Source organism: Ambystoma mexicanum, chromosome 2q (genome assembly GCF_040938575.1).
Source record: "Ambystoma mexicanum isolate Mex_15411 chromosome 2q, UKY_AmexF1_1, whole genome shotgun sequence".
NCBI classification, from domain to species: Eukaryota; Metazoa; Chordata; class Amphibia; order Caudata; family Ambystomatidae; genus Ambystoma; species Ambystoma mexicanum.
Window position 1 is genome coordinate 1,117,733,189 of NC_090924.1, and position 26,863 is coordinate 1,117,760,051.

At 45.5% G+C, this 26,863-nt stretch overlaps 1 protein-coding gene across 1 annotated transcript in view; it reads right to left on the reverse strand.

Moving 5' to 3' along the window:
• Nucleotides 1-26,863, reverse strand: part of ITGB8 (integrin subunit beta 8) — a 461,694-nt gene that overhangs the window by 203,935 nt on the left and 230,896 nt on the right. Inside the window, exon 4 of the mRNA XM_069648474.1 lies at nt 600-846. Within this exon, the coding sequence (XP_069504575.1) occupies nt 600-846 (247 nt within the window). The remainder of the gene's footprint in view (nt 1-599; nt 847-26,863) is intronic.

Consider the following 26,863-nt stretch of genomic DNA (forward strand, 5'->3'; position numbering starts at 1 on the left):
ATGGGGAGGATGCAAACAACGGGCCCGTTAGTAACGGGCCCGTTGTTTGCATCTTGATCTGCTTGCAGGACCCGCTAAGGACGCCTGGTTTTACCAGGCATCCTTACCGAGTCCTGCAAGCAAACCTCGTAATGCAGCGGTAGGGGGTTAACGGGGCCGACAGCTCTACCGGCCCCTTTAACCCCCTACAGCCAGGGTCGTAATGACCCCCATAGTGTGATAGAATTGGCTTTTACTGTCATTGTATTTTCCTTGCTAGCATGAGCCTCAGTGGTCCATCGATCCTGTTTGCGTTGCCCCTCCTAATCGGCCACCCATTAGTGTGTTTTCCTCAGGCCACACTGACAATTTCAGTGTTGCCATGATGTATAGCCTACTCCAACTTGCAGCATTTTTTTTAATGAAATGTATCCTCCCACAGTAATCTATTGGAAACTTTGGACTCTCCTCCTTGCACCCTGGTGCCCAGAAATGCAAATTGCAAACAATCGCAGTAATCGCCAAAACACTATTGGCATTGTCAATGCGTTTAATTGAAGTAATCATTTTTAAATACAGCCGGTATGTTTCTTTTAGAAAACTTTTCAAACAAGACTTACCTGCACTGATTGTCTATTCGGTCTGGATGGATACTGATATATGGCGATACAGCCTTATCCACAAATGAGCCGAATCCTAGTCGAAAATCATGTGAAAAGTGTGCCATCTTTTGTGATAACTCAAAGCCAGTGGAGTTTATTTGTTCTATATTTGAGTGCATGGAGGCTGATACATCAACCAAATAATAAAGGTCCACGGGATATTTCTCCAGCCTGCGAACTTTTACGATTACGTTCGTCTCAGCACCTATTTAACCAAAAAAATAATAAAATAAATACATATATAGATAAATAAATGACCACAAACTCTCAAATGCATATTTGATCATGTTTACCCAATAATATTGTACTGAGAATTAACATGTAATGAATGCCTTAAATTATGCTTGGGAACATGTGTAATAAAACTATGAAAAAAATGATAATGATGCTGTAAATCTTTTTCCCCCAGCATTTCAATAGGACATATCACAAGTTGATGATGTTTTGGACAGATTATAAAACAACCGATTGTTAAATGTAACTAAATTAGTGGTATTTAGTTTACTTCCAGTATCAACATCGTGTGGACTTTGTGAAGAATGACTGATAGAGGAGCACTAGACAATTAATGCTGAAATGGCAAACCACATCATGCAGAAAAACATAACAAATTTGGAAGCAAATAATATACAATAAAACATCACAGCTTAAAACTATGAGTCAATTTAAGAGGTAACAAATACAAAATGTAAACTCATATACAACTAAAGACTTATTCAAGAGTTACCTAAGTACTATAAGGTTTATCTTAAATACCCTATTATTCTGTAGGTGAGAGATTGCCAACCATAAAGATACTGGTATGGCCTCATGTTTTAAATCTACCGAGCATAACAAGTATGCTCAAAAGCAAGGTCTAAGTGTTTTAGAATACGTTATTCTACTCCGCCTCATATTCCCTCCCCTTGACTTTATGCGTTAAAAATAAAGGAGTAAAGATCTTCTATGCAAAGCCGTTGAATCACATTGGTTTAACATGTGACTTTAAAGCCATATTTGTATGTCTAAATTATACACTTTTTAACAAGATCTAATGGGATATTACAAGAACCTTGCACTTTTAGCAGCTAATTTTACAAGTAAAAATAGCAGAAGCCCAGAGGAGATGCAATTTGTATGATTAGTACCTGGCGAGGGCGCAATCAGAATGAAAGAGCCATTCTGATTGGCCCTCGCTGAGTCATTACCAGGTCGGGAATCCCTCTGTCGGGATTCCACGGTCTTTGTCCCCAGCGCGGGAGTGGCAAACCCTCAGCCAATGAGGATGCTCGAAGCAGGGCCATCCCCGCTCCGAGCCTCCCTGCGGCTGAGAGGCTGCCTTGCCCCCCGCCGGGGACTCGGGTAAGGCTTTGGCTTTTTTCCCCCCCCTCTGTCCTTCCCTCCCTCCGCCCCTCCCTCCCTCCTCACCCCACTTACCTTCTATCCCTTGTCCCCGCCATCCCCGCTCCGAGCCTCCACACGGCTGGATGCTTCTATTGTCTCCCGCCGGGGACCCAGCTCGTCGCCCTGCAGCCTACACCCCAGCCAGCCCATCAGCCTGTCCAGCAGGCCCCACCCAAAACAGTCCATTAGTGTGTGTCCCAGCCTTGACACCAGGCAGCCCATCCACCTACAACTCGGCCCACACCACAGGTAGTCCAGGCCGCCACCATATTTAGTCTTGTACCTTAGAATGTTGAGCAACAGTGCCAGGGCAGGAGGAGGTGTGGTAGAGATCAAAGTCCTTATACACCAAGGTTGTACAGGCTCAAGATGTCCCACGAAGACCTCACACACAAGTGGGTCCTCTCCATCTACCTCCTGGACCTGCTCACCATCTTTACACTGCTGCAAGAAATTGAGTGTACATGAAAGTAATAGTTCGCTCAAAAATGTTACTGTCCTGATTGTTTGGGCATGTAATTTTCCTATGCGTCTTACCTTAGTTTTCCTCATTTTACATGCAAAAACATTGGGTTGGGAGCGCCCATCTTGTGCTAATCTTATCTGTTGATGCATCGCCCTATGTTCAAGTGCCCACGCGGCAAGAATACAGATTGACCGCTCCTCAAAGTGACAACACTAGATGCGTATGCCCCTTTTCACAATAGCAATGCACTTCTCGTGTCAATGTTCTCTGTGCGCAAGTTATTGATGTGCCTCCATGGAAATGCCAGGGCACTTCTTTCCTCAACAAGTATAAACAGACCTTTTCTGAGCAGATAACATTGCTTTTTCAATCATTTCACTGTATTTCATTTTGATCGCCTGTGACTCGTTTCTGCTCTGTACAGCTATCTTCCAAGTAAGAAACCCCACGTACAGGTACTTGCACTAGCATAACTGAGGTACTTTTGTTTTATTTAAATATGTGTCATATAATGGCAACAATACAGCCCTACCAGTATGAGCCGAAGAGGAACTAATGGAAAGAAAAAGAGAAAGAAGCGTAAACAATGGGGAAATCCGACAAGAGTTGGTAATAGTTGGTAAGATGAATCACCGGAGCATGAGCCTGAGCATAGTCGCAAGGAAGACATTTACACCAATTACTGCAACGTCATGCAATGTCATGCCAGCCAAGGTGGATAACTGCTCCTGCCAAGAAAACACTGGATGCTGGGCCTACATAGCCAAAGAAGACACACCACCACTATGCATTACCGAGCTGCATGATTTCAGGGCAGCCTGCCTCACAATGTCTGTGTTGAGGATTATGATGATGCCTATGGACAAACTTTGCACAACAGATCTCCTTCGCAATCCAAATAACAAGTAAGAATACTCTAGATGTGATGTCATTTTCACCACTGAGATGACTAACATTCATGATGTTCTCCTACATTGTCGTAACTTCGATCGATCGCTGACAAATTAATTTAGTATGTAAATTGAATCCATTTCTCTTGCTTATTGCAAATCATAATGTTCATCGCTTACGTGTCTTTCACTTTCAACTAAAAAACAATATTACCTGGCCGCTTCCTGGAGGGGGCGGGGCCTACTACCATCACGTGACGGATCACCTGATCAAATCACTCCTCATATTGCCGGCACAACCGCCCTTGCGGCGTGTTCTTAAACTATTTGGAAGGAGTGCTTGGTACTGTGCACGTCGTCTCCTCTGACTGCTATTTAATCTTGAACGCAGCACTGCGAGCGCTGCTCTTGCTGCCTGGCCGCTTCCTGGAGGGGGCGGGGCCTACTACCATCACGTGACGGATCACGTGATCAACTCACTCCTCATATTGCCGGCACAACCGCCCTTGCGGCGTGTTGTTAAACTATTTGGAAGGAGTGCTTGGTACTGTGCACGTCGGCTCCTCTGACTGCTATTTAATCTTGAACGCAGCACTGCGAGCGCTGCTCTTGCTGCCTGGCCGCTTCCTGGAGTGGGCGGGGCCTACTACCATCACGTGACGGATCACGTGATCAACTCACTCCTCATATTGCCGGCACAACCGCCCTTGCGGCGTGTTCTTAAACTATTTGGATGGAGTGCTTGGTACTGTGCACGTCGGCTCCTCTGTCTGCTATTTAATCTTGAACGCAGCACTGCGAGCGCTGCTCTTGCTGCCTGGCCGCTTCCTGGAGGGGGCGGGGCCTACTACCATCACATGACGGATCATGTGATCAACTCACTCCTCATATTGCCGGCACAACCGCCCTTGCGGCGTGTTCTTAAACTATTTGGAAGGAGTGCTTGGTACTGTGCACATCGGCTCCTCTGACTGCTATTTAATCTTGAACGCAGCACTGCGAGCGCTGCTCTTGCTGCCTGGCCGCTTCCTGGAGGGGGCAGGGCCTACTACCATCACGTGACGGATCACGTGATCAACTCACTCCTCTTATTGCCGGCACAACCGCCCTTGCGGCGTGTTCTTAAACTATTTGGGAGGAGTGCTTGGTACTGTGCACGTCGGCTCCTCTGACTGCTATTTAATCTTGAACGCAGCACTGCGAGCGCTGCTCTTGCTGCCTGGCCGCTTCCTGGAGGGGGCGGGGCCTACTACCATCACATGACGGATCACGTGATCAACTCACTCCTCATATTGCCGGCACAACCGCCCTTGCGGCGTGTTCTTAAACTATTTGGAAGGAGTGCTTGGTACTGTGCACATCGGCTCCTCTGACTGCTATTTAATCTTGAACGCAGCACTGCGAGCGCTGCTCTTGCTGCCTGGCCGCTTCCTGGAGGGGGCAGGGCCTACTACCATCACGTGACGGATCACGTGATCAACTCACTCCTTTTATTGCCGGCACAACCGCCCTTGCGGCGTGTTCTTAAACTATTTGGGAGGAGTGCTTGGTACTGTGCACGTCGGCTCCTCTGACTGCTATTTAATCTTGAACGCAGCACTGCGAGCGCTGCTCTTGCTGCCTGGCCGCTTCCTGGAGGGGGCGGGGCCTACTACCATCACGTGACGGATCATGTGATCAACTCACTCCTCATATTGCCGGCACAACCACCCTTGCGGCATTAAGCCCTGGAGGCAGTAAGGGCTGGAGCCGCTGTTTGGCTGTTCGGCTGTGAGTATCTGGCCTACTGCTACTAACACTGTGGCCTATGTCCATGTTAAGCTACCAGGGTACGGGGTGGAGAGTCGGACTCTGGCAGCTCCATTAGCCGCCGGGCGTTCCCAACCCTGCAACTGAGTGTTTACTTCAAACTCATTTCTTAATTGTGGAGCTGTTCTTCCCTCCGGTTTTAACGCAAACACATTACTTTTGGCACAACTATAGTATAGAATGTCTTGGTTTTTATATTAGTCCTGTTCCCAGCCTTTTTAAAAAAAAAAAAATATATATATATATATTTTTGGGTGTTTTTGCACCTTAGAGGTTACGAGCTGTTCTCCCCTCAGGGTGTTCTTTTTCTCTACTCTAATATCTTTTAATACATTTCTTTTCTGGTCTTCTTTCTTTTTTATAATATGCCCGCACTCAGAAGCGGGTTTGAAACTGCTGTGAGTCAAGCTACTAAGATAGCAGAGGACCAATTAGGCTCTCTGACTCATCGTGAGGCGCTTAATAGTATTGACCACATTGAAAATATGGCTGCCTCGATTTCATTGGTTGAGAATATCAATGATAATTCAAATATTAGAGCGGACGGGAGCCCGAAGGGACATCCCACCATAGATCCTGCAATTTTGAATGTTGTAACGTTGACTGAAGTAAATGTGGACATACCAGACATAGAGGATACGGGGGCGAATAGGGACACACCAGACTCTAGACAGGAACTTACAGATGAGGAATGTCTTCAACAAAGTCGAATTGATACTAAAAGGGTAGTCAGGTATCATGCGTCCACCACTCTTCAGAAGAGGATCATCACTGGGAAATTACAGGCAGGAGATAATCAATGCTTGGAGTCTCTGATATGGAAGGGGAAACAACCCTGTGGAACTCTGCAATTCACGCATATTTCGCCGGCAACATTTATTTTTGGGAAGGATAATAATGACAAGGTGCAGAAGTACCTCGATTCTCCTCAGTCGAGGAGCTCTAAGCAGGCCGGTGGGAGGGACCAATCTAAAGAGACCCCCATCTGCTCTAAGTATAATCTTAACAAGCCCATTGGAGAGAGTGATTTGGATGATTCCTTTTTTACTACGGCAGATGCTACAGGGCATCTGCTGAAAGAAATAGTTGATTTAGAGATACCAGTAGGTAGATTTTTGTCCAAAGACAAGGGGATGAGGAGCTTATCAGAGGGTGCGCCATTTGATATACTCTCACAAAATAGGAAAACTCCTACAATGTGGAAACAACAAGAGGGTAGACATCTATCCCCTATTAGATCGATCACAAAGACACTTATACCATCCATACACTGTAAGACCAGTCATACCCAAACTGATAAGGAAAGGGATGACTTACCCATAACTGTAGATAAAGCTACCGATCCTCAGCAAACCATATTGGAAAATCTTGGGGTAGCCGAAGATAAACAGGAGTCTCCTGATTTGAGAAGGGAGGAGAGAGGAGATCACCTGATACCACTTCTATCCAATTTACACATTAGTTTGAATTTGGCCTTGAAAACCCTAGGTGAATCCCAAGAGACGATCGGGTGCTCTATGGTAGGACAACAAGCGGCTTTCAACGAATTGGTGACTCATCTGGCTTTCTTAGAGGGTATAGTGGAGGTTAAGAACCTTAATGAACAGACTACTAAAGAAAAGAGTCTATTTGAAAAATATAGAGAGGAACTAGATACTAGGTTAATGACCATGGATGCTAAGATTACTACTCTGTTGGAAGCTTTGCTGACAGGAGATCGCCCCACCACGTCAAATATAGTGGTAGAGGATCGAGCCTCCTGGGGAATAGGATATAATAAAATCAATAATGAAAACTATGGGAAGGAACTGTGCTGTCCAGATAGTCCTTCGGTCCTTCTGGATGCCATAATTATGGCAACAGAAGGGCCCACTCAGGAACAGGACAGTGAAAAGTTCAGCGCTCAGATGCAGGTGAGAGAAACGATAAAAGAGGGGAAATGTCTAAACATTAGTAGTGAGGGCTCAATAATCTACCAACATAATTCTTCAAAAACAGGACAAAAATGTAAACAAAAGACAAAATACAGAGAGGAACAATTAGCAGTGCAGGTATTAGAAACAGGTTCTAATATGAATAATGATGTACCTGCTCCAGTTACTAGATCGGACTACGATATAAATGAGATGCCCCAATCCCCTGTTGGTAGATGAAAAAAGACAAAAAAGCAGCCTAGGATGCCCAAAAAAAGTAAAAATATGCCTAACATAAAAATTAAAGGCAGAAATGCGAATCTTAAAGGTATTAGAAATATCCCGTCTCAGGAAGAGCCTGTTGATAGGGGGAACCACAAGGTTTCCAATAAAGAAGATGGTCAGGTTTGGGGGGAACCTAGTATTAAAGACTCCCTGCCCAGGGGGGAAATCAATACTGACCTAAATACGGAGGAGAATAATATACTAAAAGTTGGTCTGGAGCGTATACAAACTAAACAAACGAAGATGACAGCCTTCGGTAAAATAATTAGTACTAAACATGCTAGAACATCCGTAGGTACACAACAAATTGGGCACCCTATTATTTCTCAAGAAATTCCAGTAGTAGCATCTCCCAGTACTTCCCCCTTACAAGGACCGATGGTGTTAGCTGAGAAGGGGACTGAATTTACTAGTAATAATACGGGAGATACCCCCCAAGATACATATCTATCCAAAACCCAAGAATCTCAAGAAAAGGCTGTGTTTAAATCTAGTACTGACCATATAAAGAAGCAATCTAGTCCGGCCGAGTACCCTATAAAGATCTGTACAGGGAAGATACTGGGTTGGATCAATAATAATAATACAGATTCGCAGGTTTATTTAAATAGAACTTACCTTTTAAGTCTGTTTAAAAAGATTCCCTTATTACGAGCAATAACAACAGATGATATAGATTCCATCTCTCTACCTAATCATAATAACCATCGTATGGTAAGTTGTTTTCATTCAGCGATGGTAGCAGATATGGTACGTGCTCAAGAAAAGAATCTCAACTCTTTCGGTTATGATCTAACTACTCTAGCAGATGACAAAGAGGTTGATAAGTTTCTTCAATATAAGGAAACAGATAACAACCAAATTCAACAAACCCCACAATCAGGCAATAATAAATTAGAAAACTTGGGTCCAGGGTTGGCATTAATTTCTAGCCTTCTAAATAGTGGCCAGGATTGGTCATGGTTACAGCCAGCACTTAAAACCTTGGAGATATTCAGACAAGATAGCGGGCGTTCCTAACAGTTCTAATATAGATGTGATTTCCTGGAATTCATGCGGGGGAGCTCACCTCGATATGTTTTTGAATAAAAGGGATAACTATGTGCACCCCCGTATTTATTTTTTTCAGGAAACCATGATGTTGTCTGATATACATATAGAAGGTTTCTATACTTTTTCTTCTTTAGCATCGCGTGGACCTTTGGGGAGACCTAGTGGTGGTCTGATTATTGCTATTGATCGTAATCAGGGGTTTCATGGGGAGGTGATCTTTAGGAGTGAGTGGCTTTTGGGCATTATTCTCACTTCAGAGAATAGGGTTGAACCGATTCTCATGCTGAATCTCTATTGGAACCCGTTAAAAGTGGCGATTGATGAAGTGGAAGACACTCTCAATATGATTCTGGGAGGATGGTTCGAGAAAGGGTTTGGCAATCGCATTATCTTGGGAGGGGATTTCAACTCGGCCTGCACCGAGGGTTCCTCACTAAATGAAAGGGGGGTGATTCCTAGATTGCTCCCTCCACATATTAAAAGAGGCATATGGTGGGATAATTATCTCGATCATTGGGACCTGGGTCTTCTAGATCATGCTTGGGATTGGGACTTACCGAAATTTACTTGGAAAAGAGGAAGTAATAAGTCTAGAATCGACTTTTTCTATGTTTCAAATAGCTGGAAGCAAGCCTGTGGAAAGTTGACACTTATGGAGGTGGAATTGGGTGATCATATTCCCTTATGTTTTTCTCTTTCCATTCCAAATGTGGGTAATTATATTAATCCCTCGCTGTGTGGTCTAAAGGCTGGAAATAATGGGAGAAGGGTTGCATGGAATAAGAAAATAATTACGAAATTCAATAACCTGGTTTTGGGTCACCTATCCAGAAGGTCGCCTCATATTACTAGTGGTGAAGATATAGATCTGGGAGGATTCTACTACAATACTATATTGTCATGTGTTTATAAAATTCGTAGCACCAGTGATAGGGAGGTCACAAAACCTAGGATGAGGGTGGGTGACCCCAGAATCCAAACCTCTAAGCGCAATAAATATAGTGAAATCAAAGCTTTGAAGAAAATGCCCATTCCCTTCTCCGAATTTCAGCTTAGAAAGAAAAAAATTATATTGAAACATAAAAATCTGATCAAATCACTGAGAATGGATCAATATCACGAAGCACACCAATTGATGATGCATAATCTTTGTAAGGGCAGAGATGTTAAATTTTGGGCAACTATTAATTCTATGCTTATGCCTGCAAAAGACAAACTTGATTGCCCGATCCAAGCAGAAGTGTGGAGTGCTTTTAATAAGCAAAAGTTTGCTTTACCTGTTGACCTTACAAGAGAACAGGACCTGGATTTAGGTCCTCCCGTGGTGGAAGACTGTGGGTGGGATTTAGAGGACATCAAATGGGCCATTAACAAACTTAAACCTTCTAGAGCACCAGGCCCGGATGGCATTCCACCCTTCGCCATAAAGACATCCCCTGGAATATGGGCTGATTTGCTCAAACCAATATTTGATGATATTTTCAAATACCACACTATTCCTAAAACCTGGGCCCAGAGTATCATCGTCCCTATATTTAAAAAAGGGGACATCCTCAATCCCCAGAATTATAGACCTATAGCCCTTTTAGATGCAGCCAATAAGGTCTTCGGCATTCTTCTTTTAAGGGATATCAATAAATTTACTAGAAGGAATGTCTGCTTCAGTAAATTTTAGGTTGGCTTTAGAGAAGGTTTGGGAACAGACCTGAACGGAAATATTTTGGCTCACTTAAGAGATACAGTCCATCAAACTAAAATGGGTGAAGTCTATATGGCTTCCTTGGATCTCTCTAACGCTTTTGACGGGGTCATTAGAGATAGATTGTGGTCCGAAATGTTAGCAATGAATTTTACACGTAAAACTGTTCAACTCTTGGCTTTATTACATAGAAACACCTCTGTCAGGGTGCGCTTATCTTATGAAGGCTCCCTTTCTGATCCCATTGAGACTGAGGTGGGGGTTAAGCAGGGCTGTTCACTTGCACCCACGCTCTTCAACCTGTACGTCAGCGACGTGGAGGATATGTGGCGGGGTCCTTCCATCGCTCCCGTTAGGATGGGAAGTTTGATTATTGAGTGGAGGGCCTTTGCGGATGATTTAATTCTTTTCGATCGGACCCCACGGGGTCTCCGTAGAAGGATGGATATTTTCTATCAATATGCTATGATGAATAATCTTTCCCCCAATGCATCTAAATCTCGAACGATTGTAATCTCTAAGAAGAGAGTTGTTAAATCTTATGTTTGGAAGATGGGGGACAACCCTGTGGAACAAGTGCAGGCCATAACATATTTGGGCTATAATTTCTCTAACAACTCTAGCCTAAAGAGGTGGAAATTGGGTCTCGCAGAAAAAGCGTCTAAATTAAAGACTCAAATGAAATTTTTGAGGGTTCGAGTATGTACATTTTCGCTCCTACCCATTAGACGTTTCTACCTAGATAAATGTGAGCCGGTTCTCTTATATGGTCTGGATATCTGTACCAAGGATATGAGTTCCTATTTAAATGTGGTTCAGGGAAAATTATGGAAGGAAGTAATGGGCCTTTCCTTGGCAATCCCTAATGCCATTATCCGGCACGAATTATGTCTTGTCTCACTTAAAGCCAGATATTTGTGGAGACAGCTTTCCTTTTTTAGAAAAATGAATGATCCTCTTACGAATACCCTTTATGAGTTGTTGAATAGGGTGATTAAATCTGGGTCAGTTCAATCAATTAAGGGATTCAGTGACAGAATGAATTTTCTGCTATATATTTTGGGCTCTAGTTTAGACGACTTGGTGCAACGACCCGGCCTAGTTAACAAATTGTTATTCAAGGCGGATTGGGTGGATACAGTCAATAAAATAGAGTCCTATGCAACTTATAAAGAATATGCTAAATTTGTACATGCAAGGGAATGTATCCCAATTTACTTACTTAGATTCCCCTGCTGCAGGGCGAGAACCACATTTATGCGTTTTAGACTCAATCAGATGCCGACCCTAGAAAGAATTCATTATTGTATACATAAAGAAAAGGTGCCTAATTATACTTCACTTTGTCTTACATGTTGTTTCTGTGGAGAAACTGACATGTTAGAAACTCTCAAGCACCTCGTCTTAACATGTGTCCATTTTGGGTCGAAACGAGCTCTACTCCTCAACGATAGATTTGATGAGGATTTAGAAATGTTGAAAAAAAAATTCTGGAGTCGCTGTATGTGGGGAGCTAATATTTCTCTAATTCTGGCTTTGAATTCATTGCTCCAAAATATAATGGAGGAATTGGAAGCCAAAAATAAAGAATTATTTGTGTAGGTAAATATAGGATACTAATGGGTAATGATATTAACAAGGCACATAATTACTATCTAATATGTTTTTAGGGCTAGGAAGGAATTTTTTAAGAATTTTGTATAATGTTGATGTCTTTGATGTTTTAGATGAAATTTCTTGCTTTGTTTCTTCTTTTGTATGGTATGATAACCATCTTTTGTATTAGTGCGTTCACACACGCTTATGTATTGGTTGTATGAAAGGTAACAATGTGTTCTTTTTTTTTCTTTCACTTGTGGTATATGTTGTATAAGGTTTTATGCAAACTATTAATACAAAAAAAAAATATATATATATTTTTCTATGGCCCAAACTCTTCTGGTTTGAATGGGTGTAAACCTTTGTAATCTGTCGATACTTCAAAGCCCAAGTACATTTTTCCAGAAAGTTACTTTTCTAAGGGCAACTATGCCATAGAATTTAGGATGCATTTTCGACTAAGGTGGTACACTTATCTGCTTCATTCAATTAAAATATTTATGTTTCTCTTTCACAGGTGAAACAGGCTGGTGGCCTACCGTTCGTTTACATGGTGGCTTTATGGTAGCAAATATTTTGCGTTTGTGGTTCAACCCTGGCACTATTGCCTTATGGGCAATACAAGCAGGCCTATGCCTGTGTGCTCGCAGGGGGGATGGGTGGTTGGGTATGGAAAATGTGAAACATTGGTATTGGGGCTGAGTGGGTGTCAACAAACACTTCACACATTCACATACACACCCACTTTTCTAAGCATTTATAAACACCTTGACATTTACGAGGAGAACATCTCTGACATTTACAATGTTAAATGTTAATGTTAAAGGATATTTATACCGCGCTCTATCACCACCGTATTGGTCCCATTGCGCTCTGGTGGATCTGAAAGAAAGGAGGGTAGGTTAGGGTGCCTTAGTAGGACAAAGTTTCGAGAAAGAGCAAGGGATCTGTGATGTGCTGTTGGCAGCTTCAGTTCACTGAGTTTTTTGGTGTGGTATCCAAGTGGATCCATCGTGTGCTGTTGTGTAAGGCTCTGTGTGGTGAGTTTGTTGTTGCAGTGTAGTGAAGTGCATGTGGGTTGCTGTGGTTTAAGAGGTATGGTTGTGTTTAGTTAGTTAGGGCTTGAGAGGTGTATGAAGAGGGGTGAGATTTTGGTAGGGTTGGTTATTAGCATTGTTGTCTGGAGAAACACACACTCATTTTGTTTCAGCATGACAAGGCTGTCTCTCATCTCTCTGTTCATATGTTGAGCTAGTCTCTACAGCTCTATTTGTGTTATTACTCAGGCCAGCCCCTACATCCCAGTCTGTGCCTGATGCAAACTGGTCCCCATGGATCTATCTGTCTGTGTGCAACACGGTACAGTTCAGTCCTTTCCATCATGTCTGGATTGATGCAAGTGAATCACCATACCTATGTCTCAGATGATTTTTGGTCTGTGTTTTCGGTTAGTCATTTGGGAAGTCAGTACATCTCCAGAAATACTGCTACGGTTTTGTGTATGTCAGTCTAGTGCATTTCGTCTTCTACTGACTAGCTTGGGTGTGGGTTTCTTGGTGTGGCGCTAGTGGTCTCATTTTGGCTGGCTGGTTAGCTTATATGGAGGGGTTGGTTTGAGGATGGTTGTCTTGTGAGCGTGAGGCAGTAGTTGGATAGTGTGGATGCACAATTGTGTTGGGTTGGGTTTTACACATGTGTCACGGTCCATACCCCCACACATCAGGTACAACCCAACCTGCCCAGGACTTCGACTTCCATGAGGGCCTTTAAGGCCCCAAAGACTCTCTCAGGCTCCTCCTGGACTTGGTCCTGGCGCCATTGATGCCAGGCTCATGCTGCCATCACCGACATGGCAAGTTTCAAACTAAGGGAAGCACATGTGGACCAATGTGAGGCAGGCTGAAGGGACTACTTGCCAGGGAACTATTTGCTTGGGTGTGGTTGCTGGGATTACTTTACCTGGGGACTACTTTCTGAAGGCTATATAAACCACACCTTTAGTACAGAACACGCTTTGCGTTATTCTGCACTCTTGCAGTGTAACGCTCACCGTGTCGGTTACCTTCAGGCCAGTCTGCTACAACGCCAGTCCAGTTTCGACTCGAGCAACCTGCAGAGGAAGGAAAAGACATCAGGATTAGCCACGCTGGTCTAGGATTCCACATCGCTACCCAGCACATCGTTCATACCTACCTGAGAGCTGCTCTTTTGGTGAACCAACGAGCCTCCATCTCTCAACCGCTCCCATCTTTCGGCTACCGTTCCAGAGTCGCTGCACATGTTGGATGCAAGAAGAAACATCAGGTTAGCGCATATTGGGGAAAAGCCACTTTGAACAACTCTGCGTTCTACGAACTTTCACATCAAAGGGAAACCTACAAGAGAAAGACAACAAAGTGAAACTTGGGCAATTTGAACTCTTTGGCGAACCATATAGATGGTAAAGACTTACCCATTGAATCAACGTTGTCTGAGACTCGACAGGATCAGTGAAGTAACTGGATCCTAGAACTCTACGCACCCCTGCATACTGTTGCAGGACGGAGAGCCTTAAAACAAAGGGGCACCTTTGTGATGGCACGGATACAGAGGAGACACGTGAAACCATTTAACATCAGATCTGCCAGTCCCGTTCGCCGCCCCTGTGGAGACCAGGTGAGCGTAACAGAACGCGAAGCCTCACACAAACCTCTACCTGGGCGCCATGGAAACCTCAGAGACGGATCAACTAGCTCAGGTTTTGGGGGAACTCAGAACAGAGGTGCATTCGGCTCGGCAAGAGACTAATGCTCTAAGAAGGGAACTCATAGTGGCAAAAGAGCGCACTGATGACCTTGCCAGACAATTACTCCAAGCCCAGGCTGGTAATACGCCACTACCCGCGATGGGGGGATCAATCTCAATTCCGTCAAGTAACCCAGTGTTAGGGAGAATTCTCTGTTTAGGCTGCATTTCCTAACCTAGTGAGTCCCCCAGCAGCTTTGCTGGATTTTTGGGTTTTATTTTTTTCTCCTGCCAAGAGACTCTTTTACCCTCACTCTTGGGCATGATTTGAGTGTGTTTCTTTGAATCTAGATGTGTTTAATGGGCTATGGGGTCTTTTACTCCATAGGGCTTCATGTGTTTTTGTGATGTGTGTTACACAGCACCCTCAGTGCAGTAACACAGGGGTGTCATAGTGACCCCCCAGTATAGACTCCATACCCTGGGTCTGACTACTGTCTCCCAGGGCATGTAAAGTCACCATTGACTTTACTAGTCTTAAATTCTGAACAGAACCAGTACAAACCATCATATTGTGGACGTACTGGCTGGGGCAATTCAATTGCCCCGGGGGCTGTTAGTCGAGGGGGCAGGTCTCCATCCCCCCTGATCGAGTTTTGGCTGGTGGCAGTAGATACTACTTTTTATATTCAACCACGAATATTTTCCTATGGGATTTCCCATTGTTTTAGGCTACTATCTATATTTAATTATTTACGGTACCCTCGAACATACCGCCGGTTTATTTAATTAATATTAATTCTCTGGTTGGTATTTTTTGCCAAAACTTTATTCTAAAATGGTGTTTGTGTTCTCTTCTGTGACTGCAACCCAAGTTGAGCCCTTTGTTCCACTTTTTGGCGGGCTTCTCCACAGAAGCCCTCCAAAGTGGTGCCACTCTGTCTGGGGTACTTAGGAGGGGTGGAGGGGAATTTAGGCAGCCTGGACTGAGATGCCTAGGCAACTCAAGTCGCACTCCATCCTGATTGGCCCAAGTGGTGAGCCGGCCGGTTTGAGTGACAGCTAGGCTGAGTGAATGGGGGTTTTCTGCATAAAAGCAGGGCTTTGGGACTGGAACTTCAGAAGTCACCACAGGACCTAAGAAGCCGACGAGGGAGAAGCTGAGCCGACCTGCCACAACACCACCACCGGTGGAGCCCTGCTGGACTGCCTCACCACTTTTCCCAACGACAGAGGAGATCTTCCACCGGAGAGTCTTCTTCCTTTGACTGGTGGGGATAACCAGTTTCACCATCTTTTTGCCTTCCCGACGTACCTCGTGGCTGCCTTGCCTGTGCCAAGCACCCCGGCAACCGGGGTACCATGTTTTACCACGACCGCGAACCAAAGGTACCACCTTTAACCGGAAAACTCTGCGGCTGGTTTCTGCCCTGGTAGTGCAACGACCTTCATCTTTCCTCCAATTTGAGATCTTCTCTTCCCCTGGACGACGACGCAACTTGCACCCACTAACAGGAACAACTGCCACTGCTGGAGGATCCTTCCCACTTAAGGTACCTTGTCCCGCCTGGCTTCCCTTGCTACCGACTGTACGGGGTAGATTTAGCCCCCGGCTTTCGAACCTGGGTTAGTCTGGGACACCCTGGCTAAACTTTCCTAAGCCTCTCTAAACTCTTTTTGAACCCTCTGCAAGACTTTCTAAGCCTCGTGTAACTGTGTGATCTTGGGCGCATTTGTGCTCTGCTCTCTCTAAGAGGGGGCCCAGCCTTTGGACTTTGGCTCACCAGTGACTTTTGCTCTTCTGCCTTGCTAATAGTGTTCCTGAATCTTAGAGTGGTGTACCTTTCCATATTCTGTCTTTTTCCCTCCCTTTTTCACAAACTTATTGGAGTGCCATCTAGTTAAGCGCTCACCTCTGTATGAAAATAAGTGGTGTTTTACAGTGACCTATCTGATAAGGAAAAAGGAATGTATATATTATAATAGTAACTGTGTTTAGAATATTTTACAATAAGAGTGCTGGAGTGTTTTCAACAGTGTGTCTTTAAATAAATAATTATATACTTTGATACCAAAGCTCTGGTCAGTGTTTGCTTGTATTGTTGTATCTGAGTGCCTATTGTGTATATTTTGCATACTGCCTAACTCTTCTTGAGGGAAGTCTGACTGCTCAGCCACAGCTACCAGGTAAATCTGGGTGGTACAGACTGCTACCAAGTGGGTTTACTGCCAACACCTGTAGTCTTAAATCTTTTGCAGTGTTCCCTAAGGGAACTGCACAGGTTTCTGCCTAACACCCAGTACAGGTGGTCCTACCGGGAGCCATACCCTTAGCTCCACCAGAACGCTTTACGGGAGACCCCATGCGGGTTGCAGTCTTTATGAACCAGTGCCGTCTACACTTTCTATGTTGGCAAGGGGCCTTTACGAACGATCAATACAAGGTGGCCTTTATGCTTTCATACTTCAGCGGCAGTGCAGCAGACTGGTCAATACCACTAGTTAATCAGGATGATCCTCTCCTCCGAGACTTCCAGGGGTTTCGGCAGAATATGGAAAAGCTGTTTGCCCGACACTCCCAAAGCCAGGCCTTAGATAACGAACTGCTGTCTCTTCGCCAGGGGAACCAAGACTTGTTAATTTATATTGCAACCTTCAACAGATTAGTGGTAGAGACCGGTTGGCCAGAAGACAAAAGGACTACCATATTTCACCGGGGGTTGACAGGCGAACTGAAGGACGTCTTGGCCCAAGTCGTGAGACTGTTGGGAATACATAGACCTTGTGGTGCAAGTAGACCACAGGTTGCAGAACCGGAAAGCTGATCGAGCTAAATTTGATAATCAAGTGTTTGTGCGTCCGAAAGACAACACCCCAAAGAGTTCAGACACTTCAGAACCCATGCAAATCGGAGGTGTTCGAAGGCCGTTATCTAAATCTGAGAGAGAGAAGAGAAAACAACAACAATTTTGCTTATATTGCGGAATGGCCGGTATCTTCCTCCGAGACTGTCCTGTGAAACCTCCCAAGAAGGCAGTCAGTGTTGCCAACAAGGTCAATGTCGAACCAGAGCCGGTAAACTACCCGCCCGGCAAGCGTAGAGGTCCACTTGTCGAGCGAGAAGAAGGAATCCCAGACCTCGCATCTAGCCTTAGCAATAATCCTTATTAGTCACCAGCACCCATCTCGTATACACGCAGTTAGGGCTTACATCGACAGTGGAGCTATAGGTAACTACATGGATCAAGAATTGGCGTCAAGGATGTGTCTTTCTCTGTCTCAAAAAGCAACAACCGATTTGGTCACCACCATCGATGGAACAGAGATCTCTTTGGGTCCTGTAACATACTCGACGAAGGAGATGACCCTGTTGTGCCAAGATGGGCATCGAGAAACCTTTGTGTTCGACTTAATCAAGGCTCTGCAATTTCAAGTAATTCTGGGAATGCCGTGGTTTAGAAATGCATATTCCTTGCATAGACTGGCGTGACAAGAGGTTAACCTTCTCAGAATGTGCTCATACCTGCTATCCACAGAAATCACTGCCGAAAGCAATTGCAACAGTCATGAGTCCAGCAAATCAGCTACCCAGGAATACCAGGATTTTCAGGACTTTTTTCCGAAAGACCAAGCCAACACGCTACCACCTCATAGGCCATATGATTGTTAGATCGACCTAATTCCTGGAGCTCAGATCCCATGCAGCAGAATTTACGCCCTCACGGAACCCGAAAATCTTCATCTAAAATAATACTTAGATCAGTACCTGGCTAACGGCTTTATTTGTCCATCCAAATCTCCGGCGGCCTCCCCCTTATTCTTTGTCCCAAAAAAGGCGGGGGACCTAAGAACTTGTATCGACTACCGTGCATTAAACCAAGTGACAGTCAAAAATCGGTACCCCTACGTCTAATCCTGGAACTGTTGGACCAAGTAAAGGAAGGAGGCTCGAATTTACACTAAACTGGACCTCAGAGGGGAGTATAATCTCGTACGAGTTAAAAAGGGGGACGAATGGAAAACCACCTTCCGCACTAACTATGGACTTTTTGAATATCAAGTGATGCCCTTTTGCCTTTGTAACACCCCGGCAGCGTTTCAATATTTCATGAATGATGTGCTTCGAGAGCTGATCGACGACTGTGTGGTCGTATATATTGACGATATCCTTGTGTACTCAAGCTCAGAACAGGAACACGTAAAACACGTTCGTGCCATACTTGAGAAACTTCAGCAACAGAAGCTGTATGCCAAATTCGAAAAATGTTATTTCCATGTTACAGAGGTTGAGTTTCTAGGGTTCGTTCTAACGCCAGGTGGAATGCAAATGGATTCACAGAAGGTGGATGCTATCCTTAAATGGCATTCTCCAACTTCGGTGAAAGGAGTGCAAAGCATGCTTGGATTCGCAAACTTCTATCGCAGGTTCATTCCAGGTTTTTCGCAGTTGGTACATCCCATCACATCCTTGTTACGAAAGAACAAACGCTTCCAGTGGTCTGATGAAGCTAAAAAGGCCTTCCAAGACTTGAAAAAGAAATTCACCTCAGCTCCAGTTTTCAAACATCCGCGCCCAGACCTCCCCGACGTGGTGGAGACTGATGCGTCCAGCTTGGCGATGGGGGCGGTTCTTTCTCAGAAAGATCCCAAACAAGTCAACTTCATCCGGTGGTCTTTTGGTCACGAAAATTCACGGCGCCAGAACTGAACTATGCTATAACCGACAAGGAGCTTCTGGTCATCAAGGCAGCATTCAAAGCGTGGCGACATTACCTCCTTGGGGCCAGGCACACCATCACTGTGATTACCGATCACCGAAATCTAATGTACCTCAAAGCAGGCAAGGCCCAATCCTCTTGCCAGCTCCGATGGGCTTTATTTTTTGCAGAATATGATTTTTGTGATTACATACCGACCCGGTTGCCGAAAGGGCAAGGCTGATGCACTATCCTGTATAGGGATGTAAGAGGCATACTTAAATCTGGACCCCGTACCCATCATCCCAGGGAGAAGAATCCTTGGAATCATCACTTCACTAACCCTGGACGACATCCACAAGGAAATCTCGCACCTCTTCAATTCTGAGGCTTTACAAGAGTGGTCGACCAAAAGCAGCCATCATTCTGTTATTGAACACTTAACCTTATTTTCAAGGACACCGCTATTTACCTAGTAAGGAACTGCAAAGACAGGTTATATCAAATTATCATGAGTCATTTATGGAAGGCCACCCTGGAATTGCAAAAACAGAAGCCAAGATCAAGAGACATTTTGGCCAACATGGCAGAAAGATATCAGACAATTTGTACTATCTTGTGGAATTTGTGTGCAGAACAAGGCCCAAAAAAAGAAACCACCAGGTCTATTACAGCCTTTGGACATAGCGCCTACACCCTGGCATACGTTATCCCTTGATTTTATCACGGATCTTCCTCCGTGTAACGGCTTCAACACCATATTAGTGGTGGTAGACTTATTTTCAAAAATGGGCCATTTCATTCAGTTAAAAGGCTTGCCCTCCGCTTCAATTTTGGCAAAGGAATTGCTAGAACAAATTGTCCGGATACACAGATTCCTTGCCGTCTTAGTCTCAGATCGAGGCAGTCAGTTTATTTCACAGTTTTGGAGAAAATGATGTCAGTTGGCCCAAATTGACGTCAGTCTTTCGACCAGCCACCATCCCCAAACGGATGGTCAAACCGAGAGAACCAACCAAACATTAGAACAATACCTAAAATGCATGTTGCATCAAACTGAAGGCAATTGGAAGGACATTTTATGGATAACCGAGTATGCCTACAATAACTCTTAGCATTCCAGCATGGGGCAAACTCCATTCTATACAATATATGGAATATATCCACGAACCTCAGAACTAGACCCACCTCAAAATTTGGAAATGCCTGCCGTAAGCAGTCTGCACACAACCATTACCCAAGCCTGGAAGAGGGCAATGGAACATTTGAAACAAGCTAAAGAAAGATACAAGAAATCTGCAGATCAGCGTAGGAGTGAAGCTCCTAAATACCAGATTGGAGATGTGGTTTGGTTAGCCTCCAGACATATACCACTAAAATGAACCCACACATTCAACCCCAGATATTTGGGACCATACACCATCAAGGCCATCATAAACGCAGTGGCAGTAAAACTGGAGCTACCTACAAACATGCGAGTCCACCCCGTATTCCATGTTTCCCTCTTGAAACTAGAACAATCAGGAACTTGGATAACTAAACCGCCAAGACCTATTTTGGTAGACGCTGAACCAGAATTCGAGGTGAAAGACATTTTGGACTTAAAGTGGGCCAAATCGAAACTTTTCTATCTAGTTGACTGGAAAGGCTATGGTCCCCAAGAAAGGTCATGGGAGCCAAGTAACCACATTCATGCACCCCGCCTAGTAAACCGGTTCCATCGAAATTACCCGACCAAACCAGGACCAGCGAGACAAAGCACCTTGGAGGGGCCTTGAGGGGGAGTGCTGTCATGGTCCATATACCCACACATCGGGTGCAGACCAACCTGCCCAGGACTTCGACTTCCATGAGGGCCTTTAAGGCCTCAAAGACTCTCTCAGGCTCCTCCTGGACTTGGTCCTGGCGCCGTTGGTGCCAGGCTCATGCTGCCATCACCGACATGGCAAGTTTCAAACTAAGGGAAGCACGTGTGGACCAATGTGAGGCAGGCTGAAGGGACTACTTGCCAGGGAACTATTTGCTTGGGTGTGGTTGCTGGGACTACTTTACCTGGGGACTACTTTCTGAAACCACGCCTTTAGTACAGAACACGCTTTGCGTTATTCTGCACTCTTGCAGTGTAACGCTCACCAAGTCTGTTACCTTCAGGCCAGTCTGCTACAACGCCAGTCCAGTTTCATCTCGAGCAACCTGCAAAGGAAGGAAAAGACATCAGGATTAGCCACGCTGGTCTAGGATTCCACATCGCTACCCAGCACATCGTTCATACCTACCTGAGAGCTGCTCTTTCGGCGAACCAACGAGCCTCCATCTCTCGACCGCTCCGATCTTTCGTCCTCTGCTCCGGAGTCGCCGCACCTGTCGGATGTAAGAAGAAACATCAGGTTAGCGAATATTGGGGAAAAGCCACTTTGAACAGTTAACTCATTGCAGCGTCATACTCACCTGAAGGCCGCTCCTACTAGCGATCTTGCTAGTCTTCACCACACGGTCCGAGGTACTGCACCTAAAATACAAGAGCAGCAGGTTAGTCGCACAGAAGAGCAATAGCGCATATAAAGAATTATCACAGAACGCTGGTGTGAACTTACCTTTTCTTGCAAAACAACTCTGCGTTCTACGAACTTTCACATCAAAGGGAAACCTACAAGGGAAAGACAACGAAATGAAACTTGGGCAATTTGAACTCTTTGGCGAACCATATAGATGGTAAAGACTTACCCATTGAATCAACGTTGTCTGAGAATCGACAGGATCAGTGAAATAACTGGATCCTAGAACTCTATGCACCCCTGCATACTGTTGCAGGACGGAAAGCCTGCCATTCTTAAAACGAAGGCACACCTTTGTGACGGCACTGATACAAGGGGAGACACGTGAAACCATTTAACATCAGATCTGCCAGTCCCGTTCGGCACCCTGTGGAGACCAGGTAAGCGTAACAACATGGTTCATGTTGTCATGTCTGTCAGGGGGATGCTTGGTAGTGGGTAAGATTGATAGTTGTGCCTGTGTTTTTTCTCAGCCTTGTTAGCTGTTGTTCTGTCCTGCTTGGATTGTTGCTCACGGTCGGTTTCGCCTTGCATTGTCTCTTTAGTTCTTGTGGGTGGTCCCCATCTCTGTTGGTTCTAGGTGTTATCTGTACCATCATGGGTTCTGTCAACTGGTTCTCTTTACCTTTTTGGTTTTATTGTATAAGTTGTTTCCCTCTGGTTCCGAGGTCTTGAAGAGCAAGGTTTTTAGTAATTTTCTGAATTTTAGGTGGCCTTTTGTGTTTCTTATTTCTTTCGGGAGATTGTTCCAGGTTTTTGCCCCTTGATGGGAGAAAGAGGAGCCCTCAAGTTTTTCATGGCATATGGCTTTGGTTCCAGGTGGATTTCATTGCTTGATCTAACCAGTCTCGTTGGCTTGTAGATGGTTATTTTCTTTTGTAGGAATTCTGCTCCCTGGCCGCTGATTACTCTGTGTGTTATGCACATTGTTTTGAAAGTGAAACGTTGTTTGATAGGAAGCCAATTTAACATTTATAACATTTTTGTCATGTGGTCTCTTCTAGAAAGTTTGAGGAGGAGAATGGCTGCTGCGATTTGGATGTGTTATAGTACCTTCAGCAGGTATGCCAGCATTCCATGGTAGAGGCTGTTGGCGTAGTCGATTCTTGACATGATGAGGGTGACGGTTGTTAGTGTTTTGTGTATGAAGGACAGGAATGGTAGGATTCTTTTTGTTGAATGAAGGAGGAAGAAGCATTTCTCAATTACTGCATTTACTCGTGGTTCTAATGTTAGTGCATTGTCCATTAGGACTCCCAGGTTTGATGCTGAGGGTGCGGCTTCCAATTTTATCGTCCACGGTATGTATGTATTGTTCTCTTGTTTTTTTATATATAATCATTATTTCTTCCTTTCTTGGGCTGATTTTTAAGTTGTTGATGTTCATCCAGTTGTGGTCTCAAATAGTTCCCCATGTTGTCATGTGTGTGTTCATTCTGTGTGGTTTGTGTTTATGATTAGGTTTCATCTGGTTCTGAATTATACAGTAACTTGTTACATTTGATTACAGAATGACTACTAAAATATATTATTTTATTCTGTTTTTTTTACACAGCTATATGGTACCATTCGGCATATGCCATAGTTTTCAGCTACCTTCGAATGGATTCTTCAACCAACATTGGCGGATAATCATCAACGTTGCTTATTTGATCACTGTTATGTGGGACGCCTGACAGGGACCAATCTCCCCTTTGACAGTACCAGCAATAAGAAGCAACCTGTCATCATTTCGATTGTGAAAACGTGCTGATGTGAAAGTGTTGCGCTTGAAAGTGCAAACAATCCATATCTTCTCATGAACGGAACACCATGTGCATCATTAGAAAGTTTTACTGGTGTAACATATCGACACATAAGAATTGGAGTACAGGGATTGATTGATTGCTGATCGCAATCAGCGTATCATGAGAACGTTATAAACATCATTTGAAGCATGCAATGTTTGCTGGCAATAACTTGTATGGCAAAAACATATTCATTTTGTAAACTTAATATTCTCTTGTGAGCGTTTTTTGAAAAATAAAAGCACTTGTTACAATGATGTTTTCTTAACAAATAATGTTTAGCTCGCCTATTTGGAACAAGAAAGAAAAGTTATGCGCTATGAGAGAATGTGTGTGTTTATCTTCCTGGTTCTGCATTAAATAACGATATAGTCATGGGTGTTGACGGGGCATGTTTGGCTACGCTGGCCATGATATGATATGATATGATATGACATTTGTAACGCGCCTATACACAGGTGTTTCAAGGCGCGACGAGGCAGGGAGGGGAGGAAACAAGGGGAGACAGACAACGATCCTACTAGGCCAGGTGTCATTCAGATCGCGCAAGTGCAGGGGTGGGGGAGGGGGAAAAGTGCAAGGGGAAGGGGAGGGGGGGAAGTGCAGTACAAGGTAAGTGGCGTAAAGTAATAAATAAATAGGGCCAGCTGGTGGCAAGTGCAAGGTAAGTGCAGAACAAGTGCTGGAAAAGGGGGGGGGGGCTGTAGGGATACAGAGACAGTCCCGCAGTGCAGAGGGGTTCCAGGGCATCAGTGCAAGTGGAGAGTGGCTGGGCCCAGGACCGAGGCCGTTAAGAGTGGTCCAGTTGCAGAATCAGTGCAGTTTCAGTGAAGAATATTAGCTGTTCAGCAGGGGAGAGGGAGAGAGAAAGCAGAGGCAAAGAGGAAGGTTTTGAGGTGCTTCCGGAACCGGAGATGGTTCTCCTCAAGTTTCAGGGAGGCAGGAAGGCTGTTCCAGAGGGAGGCCCCTGCCGCGGAGAGAGATCTACCCCCAACTCGTTGCTTCGAGAAGCGGCTGACCCTGAGGGAGTTGGAGGCGGATGAGCGAAGGGCTCGGGAAGGAAGATATTTGGGAAGAGAGAGTTGAAGGTATTTAGGACCAAGGCCCCAGAAGGCCTTGTGGACAATGCAGAGGGTTTTGAACTTTATCCTCGCAGCCACTGGGAGCCAGTGTAGAGATTTCAGTCCTGGAGAGATACGGTCCCTGGGCTTGAGGCCAAGGACAAGTCTCGCAGTTCTGTTCTGTATGAGTTGCAGAGGGCGGAGAGTGGAGGCAGGCAGATTAAGGTAGAGGCTGTTACAGTAATCCAGCTTCGAGAGAACCAGGGCTCGGGAGACAGTGAGCTTCTGGGGGAAGGAGAGGAAGGGAAGAATACCTCTGAGGAGGTGCAGCTGGTAGTGTGACTTCTTAGCAACGTCAGAAATATGAGGAGAGAAGGAGAGTGTGGAGTCGAAGATGACCACAAGGTTTTTTGCATTGCAGGTAGGAGCAGGGAGGGGGCCAAGGGAGGCAGGCCAGAGAGCTGCAGGGAAGGAGGGAGTGGGTGTACCGATGAGTAGAATCTCAGTCTTACTGGCATTAAGGCAGAGGTCATTGGCGGCACACCATTCCTGGATAGCAGTCAGACAGTCAGAGATGAGGGAAGGAGAGGGGGAGGCTGAGGGTAGCCTGAAAATGAGCTGGATGTCGTCCGCGTAGCACTCGAAATTAGGGCAGAGAGCGGCGATGCGGTGGGCAAGGAGTGCCAGATACTGGTTGAACAGCCAGGGAGAGAGATTAGATCCCTGGGGGACACCACAGGTGGAGAAAAAGATGTCGGAGAGGAAGGACCCCAGTTGGACCTGGGAGGGTCGATTTGAAAGGAAAGAGGTCAGCCACGCCAGAGCCTGACCTCTGATACCCAGGTTTTCACGGAGACGGTTGAGCAGGATGGCATGGTTGACAGTGTCAAAGGCAGAGGAGAGATCGAGCAGAATGAGCACACACGGAGTGTTGGAATCGAGGTTCAAGAGCAGGTCTTCACGGATGTTCAGGAGAGCAGTTTCCGTGCTTCTGGCAGCTCTGAAACCAGATTGATGGTCATGAAGACTACCAAAAGATTCAGCATGGAGGTTAAGCTGGGAGATGGCCAGCTTCTCCAGGAGCTTGCCCAGGAAGGGAGTGATGGAGATAGGGCGATAGTTAGCCGGGCAGGAGGGGTCGGAAGAGGGTTTCTTGAGAAGAGGGTGCACAAGGGAGTGCTTGAGGGGGGAAGGGAAGACTCCCGAGGCGAAGGAGTGGTTGCAAAAGTCAGCCAGGGCAGGAGCCAGGGAGTCGATGTGGTCCTTGATAGTTTTGGAGGAACAGGGGTGAACCTGTTTAGACGAGACTTTCATAGATTGGACTTGTCTGGAAACCTCGTCAGCAGAGAAAAGTGGAAAGGCAGAGAAAGAGGGAGGAGGGGTGACTGCTGAAGGGCCAGAGGAAGAGCCGGGAAGGGAGGGAGGGAGGTGAGAGGAGGAGAGCGAGGACAGGATGTCCTGAGTTTTAGAGATGAAGTGAGAGGCCAATGCAGTGCAGAGGGCCTGGGAGGGGACAGGAGAGGTAGAGACTGCAACAGGGTTGGCCAGCTCCTTGCAGATTTTAAAGAGTTTGGCGGAGTTGTTAGATGCCGCAGAGATGCGGGCTTGGATAAGGGCTCTCTTCTTGGTGAGAACGGAGAGCCGATACTGCCTTTGGAGCAGGCGGCAGGCCAGTTTGTCAGAGGATGAACATGAAGCACGCCATTTCCTCTCTGCAACCCTGCACTTGCGTTTTAGGGTGGCGAGATCCGAGTCATACCAGGAGTTACATTTGGCTTTGGGCTTCAGGCGGATTCTCATGACGGGGGCAAGGATATCAAGAGTAACAGATATAGCAGAGTGGAGCATGGAGAGGGCTGTGTCAGGGTGGGAGTCAGCCGAAGGGGCAGGGGGGGCGAGAAGGTAGCAGCGAAAGCCTCAACTGACACACGCTTCATGGGTCGGATGACCGAGAAGGTGGGTGGCAGTGAAGAGGGTGGCTTTGCCTGTGGGGTAGGGAGGGTGAGGTGGGAGGATAGGAGAAAGTGATCACTCCAGGAGAGAGGAGTGGAGAGAGGGACGGAGAGGGGAAGGTCAGAAGAGATCAGAGCATCAAGAGTGTGCCCAGCAGAGTGAGTAGGCCCAGACGGGAGAATAGAGAGTGAGAGAGAGTCGCAGAGGTCACGAAAGAGAGCAGTGGGGGGACTGGAGGCATCAAGGTGGATGTTGAAGTCGCAAGAAAGAGGAGTTGAGTGGTTGAGGATAGGAGTGAGGAGGAGAGGTCAGCCCACTCAGAGAGGAAGGAGGAAATTTGACCAGGTG